Genomic DNA, 6,949 nt, shown 5'->3' with positions numbered 1-6,949 from the left:
CATCTCTTACAGTAAAGTTTCATAGGTCTTTCCGATACTAGTCTTTCCAAAGTAAGTATCTATGCAAATGATTGCGACATTGCCATGTCCACATAGTTCAAGAAACAGAACTACTAGTCATCTTGCATTCTGGTCGTCTAACGTTTTCTATGCGTCCATCTTTATAGAAAACTCCGACCAGGGACCATTTTCAACTTTTGACATTCAAGTTCACTTGATAGACATTTCTTAGTCACAAGACTGGTCCTGACAGTCTATCTTGAATATATCGTCAAATTGAAGGGACTCATCATTTAATAAACCACAAATTAAATGGAAAAATGAATTATATTCATTAATGTGAATGGTTAACCAATAATGTTTTACAAAGTATTAAACTCTAAAAATTTAAAACATTAAATAAGGACATCATAGCCATTCTCCAACATGCTTGATTCCCATAGCTGCAGTGTGCGAGTTGTGCTTCGCCTGCGGCAGAGGTTTAGTTAATGGATCTGAGATGTTGTCATCAGTTCCAATCTTGCTTATCTCGACTTCTTTTCTTTCAACGAACTCTCGTAGAAGGTGAAATCTACGAAGTACATGCTTGACTCTCTGGTGGTGTCTAGGCTCCTTTGCCTGTGCAATAGTTCCATTATTATCACAATACAGAGCTATTGGTCCTTTAATGGAGGGGATTACACCAAGTTCACCTATGAACTTCCTTAGCCAAATAGCTTCCTTTGCTGCTTCATGTGCAGCAATGTACTCCGCTTCAGTTGTAGAATCCGCAATGGTGCTTTGCTTAGCACTTTTCCAGCTTACTACACCTCCCTTGAGGCAGAAGACAAACCCATACTGGTGATCTGAAATCATCTTTGTCGGTTTGGAAACTTGCGTCCGTATAGCCTTTAACAATTAATTCATCATCTCCACCATAGACCAGGAAATCATCTTTGTGCCTTTTCAAGTACTTCAGAATGTTCTTGGCAGTAGTCCAATGTGCCTCTCCTGGGTCTGACTGGTATCTGCTCGTAGCACTTAGTGCGTACGCAACATCCGGGCGTGTACATATTATAGCATACATTATTGAACCAATTAATGATGCATATGGAATCCCACTCATTCGTCTATGCTCATCAAGTGTTTTTGGGCATTGAGTCTTGCTTAGAGTCATTCCATGAGACATGGGTAGGTAGCCTCGCTTGGAGTCTGCCATATTGAACCTTTCAAGCACCTTATTGACTGAGTCCAATCATCTTCTTAGATCTATCTCTGTAAATCTGGATGCCCGGTATGTACTGTGCTTCTCCTAGATCCTTCATCGAAAAACATTTCCCAAGCCAAATCTTGACAGAGTTTAACATAGGTATGTCATTTCCGATAAGTAATATGCCGTCGACATATAATACTAGAAAAGCAATTTTGCTCCCACTGACCTTCTTGTATACACAAGATTCGTCTGCATTCTTGATGAAACCAAAGTCACTGACTGCTTCATCAAAACGTATATTCCAACTCCTTGATGCTTGCTTCAATCCGTAGATTGATTTCTTAAGCTTGCATACCTTTTTAGCATTCTTTGGATCCTCAAAACCCTCAGGCTGTGTCATAAACACAGTTTCTGTTAAAACGCCGTTTAAGAAAGCGGTTTTGACATCCGTCTGCCATATTCGTAATCGTAATATCACTACAAGAAAATTTAGTTACAGAGGCAACACCTTGAGGCAATTCATTTTTTATGGCCTCTAAAAGTGCCTTTTAGCGTTAGTTAATTATGGCAGCCTCTAAAAGTTACTTTTAGGGTCGGAGAAATTTAGCCTGCCACTAAAAGTACTTTTTTGCATTAATAGAATAATGGTTGCCCCTAAAAAGTTTCTTTAGCATCAAAAAACATTAAGTTGCCCCTAAAAAGTACTCCCTCCGTCCCTTAATACTTGCACCGCTTTCCTTTTCGGGTCATCCCTTAATACTTGCACCGCTTCTATAAATGGAAATATATACCAATATTATATTATTTCTCACACTTACTTACTAACCCCACCTACACCCATATTCCCTACAAAAAATCATTAAAATTCACACCCCCACTCACCAATCTCCACCTCTTACACATTTCCCACTAATTATATTAAAAAATACCCCACTATCAACTAATACCCATTAAATTAATAAGTCAATTCAAATGTCTTAAACTCCGCACTGGTCAAACCGGTTCGAGTATTAAGGGACGGAGGGAGTACCTTTTAGCATTAATGAAATAACAGTTGCCTCTAAAACTATTTTTTAGCGTCAATGAAATTTACGTTGCCCCTAAAAGGTACTTTTTAGCATTAATGAAATAATGGTTGCCTCTAAAACATTTTTTTAGCATCAGAAAATAATGGTTGCCTCTATAAAAAAAAATTACCATCAGTTAAACTTTAGTTGCCCCTAAAAAGTAATTTTTAGCATTAATGAAATAATGGTTGCCTCTAAAACATGTTTTTTAGCGTCAGAAAATAATGGTTGTCTCTATAACATTTTTTTTAGCATAAGCTAAATTGTAGTTGCCCCTAAAAAGTACTTTTTAGCATTATTAAAATAATGTTTGCATCAAAAAACTTCTTGTTAGCATCAATGAAATCTAGATTGTCCCTAAAAGTATTTTTTTAACATTACTGAAATAATGGTTGCCTTTAAAAGCTTCTTTTAGCATTAGTAAACTTTGTGTTCCCCCTAAACGTTTCTTTTTAGTCCGGTAAAATTATGATTGCCTCTAAAAGTTCTTTTTAGCATTACTATGATTGATGTTGCCTCTAAAAGTTCATTGTTAGCATTAGTAATAGTATAGTTGCCTCTAAGATTGTTTTAGCATTACAGAAATGTTGATTGCCCCAAAATGTTAATATTTTGTATTAGTGAAGTTTAGGTAGCCTCTAAAAGTCTTTTCAACAATTATTGAAATTTAGATTTCCCTAAAAGTTGTTTTTAGCATTAGTAAAATATAAATTACCATACTAACTATCTTCTAAATATATGTTGCAAAAGTCTATATAGAAAATCAAGACATGATACTGTTTTGGTCCCTCACATTTTAGCTTTACAACAAGTAACAAAACTATATCAAGTTGTGACCTATTACATCCTATTAAATATCGTTAAATTATATAAGAGGGTAAGTATAAATATATATCAAGTTGTGACCTCATGTGACCCGTTATACTCGAAGCATTTACAACCATTAACACGTGACCAATTTAAACTGATCCATTTACAATCGCAACTCATTTAACCCAACCTGAGTCGACTGTAAATTTATTCAAATATTTTATCTCTGCTAAACTCAAACACAAAAAACTAATCACAATTTAGAACCAATTTTTCCTTTGAATAAAATATGCGATTTATAGCTTGGGAATTTTTTTTCCTTTTTTGGTATATAAGCAATGTTATTAACCAAAAAACAAAGTAAAGTTTATACAAGCTCAACCAAACCTAGTCACACAACAAACTGCAGTCTTAATGAAATAAAGTTAGCCTACCAAAGCTAAAAGAAGAAAATTAAAAAAACAAAAAAAAACCAAAAACTAGCAAAGTCAACTATGGTCAACTTTGGTCTAAACTAGTTTTTACAAACTGAATATTCCACGCTTCTACTATATATGCTTCAACCATCCTCTGCAGCACTTTTATTCCTCGCCGGCAGGTATTTGTGAAGTCAACCCACGTCACAACCCATCAGCAACACCATTGTGCAGAAGGAACAGATATATAGAACTGAATCAGCAAGTGTGCAAGGACTCAGCCGGCACCCTATCATCAGCACAAGTATGCAGACAAGAATGGATAATGTTTTGCAAAGCATTATGCAATAGCTAAGATCAAGAAAGAAAATCAGCTGAACATAAAATGGCAAAATATTATAGGTTGATAACCAATGGAACCAACATAATAATTTCACATTTCCTTGAAATGAAGAAGGCATGGAAATCTTACGAACTGTGAACTACCTTTTGAGTGCCAAAGTTGAAAATGGTTAAAGTGGATGGGATAGCAAGTGACAATTTCAACACCGACATGCATCAGAACGGTTGAAACAATAAGCTGCTTCTTCAGTGCTAGCTCAATTTTGTTGACAGCTTCAATTTCAAAGAAATCAGCAAAGAGAGTTGTGATCAAACAAACTATGATGACAGAAGGTTACAAGGTTGTCCTTGAATTGGCAATAACAATCTTCATTCCTAGAAAACCAGAGATGACAGAAGTGACAACACTGAGCACGAAAGGCACAGTGCTAAAGAGAGCGGTAGCCAATGCAGGCTTCCACTTCTTGAAAGGGTTGTACATGCATGCTTGGCTTTCGGTTCTAAAGCCTTCCACTGGTCCTAAAAAGAGGAAAATGAGGACAGAAAATGCAACCATGAACACTCCAACATACTGGTATTCTATGTATCGTTGCTCCTGATAACAAAACAAATAATACAAGTCAATAAACTGCTGAGAGGAAGACACAAAAAACATTTAACTTCTGTAACCATGAACACTCCAACATACTGGTATCCATGAAGAAATCATAAGAAAAACCTTCAGAAGTTTGAAAAAGTCGACCAGATAAGTCAGTTACTTCAGAGTTTCAGATTCAAGTTGAGCCTTCAAAAACAGTTAACTTCTGTCAGATTTAGTTGCCGTCAGATTTAGTGAATTTCATGAAGCAATCATGAGCAAATATCTATAGTTTAAATCAATAAACAACTTCAAATCCTGGTTTAACCTTCAACTGTAGTGAACTTTTAACAGATTAAATCGCCGTTTCCGACACACATGTAAATCATGAATAATAAGCAAAACCCTAAATAATTGAAATTCAAGTCGACTAGATCTGTTAATTGCAATAGATACTAGTAGAACCTTCAAAATTGGTGAACTTTTCCGTATTTCTGACAGCATTATAAATCTAAAATCAAGCAAAAACCTATAAAGTTTGAAATTCAAGTAAGCCAGATCAATAAATTGCTTCAGATTCAAACTAAACCTTCAAAATTAGGAAAAACTAGAAACAATTGAAGCATGAAACTGTTCAACTTCAGAAAAAACTCAACAACTTAATCATGATATGAGATATGAGACTTTCAAAAGCTTGTATAAACCTGTATACTTGGTTGTGTAGGCAGAACATAATCATACAAATATGTGAATGGAAATCTCCACTTAATAAATAGTGCTTCTAGTTCACAAAACTAAAGTAATACTCCGTTAAGTATGTAAAATAGAAAGAAATAAAATTAAAAGCAATTAAGCATCCTACATAAAGATGCAACAAGACTTAAAGAAATCAAAAGTAAGCGTATAAGATAGCAAACAAACGATAACGGAAAAAAATGACACAAACATAGAAAGTCAACTCTGGTAACGTTGACCAGAATTAACAGCAAGCAGGCAAGCAGGCAAGCATTTATACAAGCAGGCAAGCAGTTAAACAGTTGCAAGAAGCATTATATAAAAAGCCCCACTCAATCAATTGGAAAACAAATCTCAGAAATTCACAACATGCAAGGACAATCTAGCAGAAAATCGTTTGCAAGTTACAACACCAAAAACGCATAATGTAATTGAAGTTTACTTGTAATCTTAAAAAACAAAAACTCTCAAGTCAAGTCCTCATCTGGTTTACTAGAAAGAAACTTGATGAAGCTTTACTAGAAAAATATAACTTTGTGGCATAGTGGGACAGAAAATAAAACTATAGTGATGCCTGATGATTGAGCAACTCAGGACCAGGGAGAGCATATTGGTGTCATAAAAAAACAATGTCCATGACCAAAGAAGTGCTTCTATTAAACCAAAATAGAGAAGATAATACACAATTTCAAACCGTTCTATGAACTATATTGACACAAAATCATGAATCATAACAATTTTTACCCACATTATACAAAATTAATGTTAATTAACAAACCCAGAAAATGTAACAGTACAAATTTTCAAGATGTAAAAAATACGAATTTACCAGCTCTATGGGGTCAAACCTGCAAATTTAGCTTATGGATTTTCTCTGAAGAATCAAGAACACCTGGAAAACCCAACAATTCAAAACACCCGAAAACAAATTAAAGATGAATTCAAAACCATCAAAGCCCATTTCTTCAAATAAGATCAAAATTGGCAAAATTAAAGAAAAGGGCACTTCAAATTCTGCAAAATTTACCTGTCTTTTTAATTGGCAAAATTACAAGCACGTTACTTTTGGATTCAATTGCACTTGAAATTGATTGATTGCGACAAAATAATTGATTAAGCCAAATTGGAGCAAATAAATGAGGTGTAGTTACCTGTTGATCGACATATGCAGCAAGACGCCATTTTTGGTGCTCCCCAATTGCAAGTTCATCTTCTCAATTAAACACTCATGAAATCGTATTTCTTTGTTCGAGGGAAAGATAATTGTGGGTTTAATTATTTGATTCTTCAGAAGAAATTGGAATGAATTGCAGATTAGGGTTTTATTGAGAAAACCCTATTGAATGTCGGGCTGCTGAAATGAATTGCAGCGGGATAACACAATTGGAAAACATTCTGCAGCGCCCTCTTGAATTAATTACCCGCCTAATGTATTTAGATAGAAATTTTCCCACTTACACTTTTATTCAACACCCTTTAAAATTTGAAATTTAGTTTATAGCCTTGAATTAGTTTCTACTAGATTTTAGCCCGTGCGATGCACGAATTCTATTAAATTGTTATGTTTAAATAAAATTCCTATGGATTAGATTAGTTTTTTTATTTTGCATTGAATTTCATTTTAGATTTTTTTTAATTATAAAAGTGTTTGTTTTTGGATGAAATTGTATATGCGTAATATAAATAAGTAATTAATAAAAATATCTACGTGACACTTAAATATTTATCTATGTGGCACTCGACTTTTATAATTCAAAATTAAGTTTGAAATCTTATTTTTCATTGGCCGAAACCATTAGATTTCCCACGT

General features: G+C 34.4%; 1 protein-coding gene across 3 annotated transcripts; it reads right to left on the bottom strand.

The window, feature by feature from the left end:
- Positions 1 to 3,350: 3,350 nt before the first annotated feature.
- LOC110793775 (pyrophosphate-energized vacuolar membrane proton pump) lies at positions 3,351 to 6,626 on the bottom strand. 3 transcript variants are annotated; one of them, XR_008924200.1, is made up of 4 exons: positions 6,291 to 6,594; positions 5,988 to 6,031; positions 3,972 to 4,422; positions 3,351 to 3,774 (listed from the first exon to the last, which is right to left on the bottom strand). XR_008924200.1 is itself a non-coding variant. In XM_021998670.2 (3 exons), the coding sequence occupies exons 1-3, from the start codon at positions 6,319 to 6,321 to the stop codon at positions 4,162 to 4,164; spliced, it is 336 nt and encodes a 111-aa protein (XP_021854362.1). In that variant the 5' UTR covers positions 6,322 to 6,594; the 3' UTR covers positions 3,882 to 4,161. The 3 variants fall into 3 exon arrangements, 1 of the variants encoding a protein (XP_021854362.1); XR_002534801.2 differs by lacking the exon at positions 3,351 to 3,774 and having other exon boundaries at positions 3,882 to 4,422; positions 5,969 to 6,031; positions 6,291 to 6,626; XM_021998670.2 differs by lacking the exon at positions 3,351 to 3,774 and having other exon boundaries at positions 3,882 to 4,422.
- Between the last annotated feature and the right edge of the window lie 323 nt (positions 6,627 to 6,949).

This window comes from Spinacia oleracea, chromosome 6, assembly GCF_020520425.1.
Source record: "Spinacia oleracea cultivar Varoflay chromosome 6, BTI_SOV_V1, whole genome shotgun sequence".
Lineage (NCBI taxonomy): Eukaryota > Viridiplantae > Streptophyta > Magnoliopsida > Caryophyllales > Amaranthaceae > Spinacia > Spinacia oleracea.
Note: the sequence above shows the minus strand (reverse complement) of the source record. Positions and strands in the feature narration are given on the sequence as shown.

Excerpts from the sequence above, each read along its gene's own strand:
- LOC110793775 (XM_021998670.2), bottom strand. The coding sequence starts at position 6,321 with ATGGCGTCTTGCTGCATATGTCGATCAACAG. Across the intron at positions 6,032-6,290 it reads CTGCATATGTCGATCAACAG|GTGTTCTTGATTCTTCAGAG; the intron begins GTAACTACACCT and ends TGGGTTTTCCAG. Across the intron at positions 4,423-5,987 it reads TCCATAAGCTAAATTTGCAG|GAGCAACGATACATAGAATA; the intron begins GTTTGACCCCAT and ends TTTTGTTATCAG.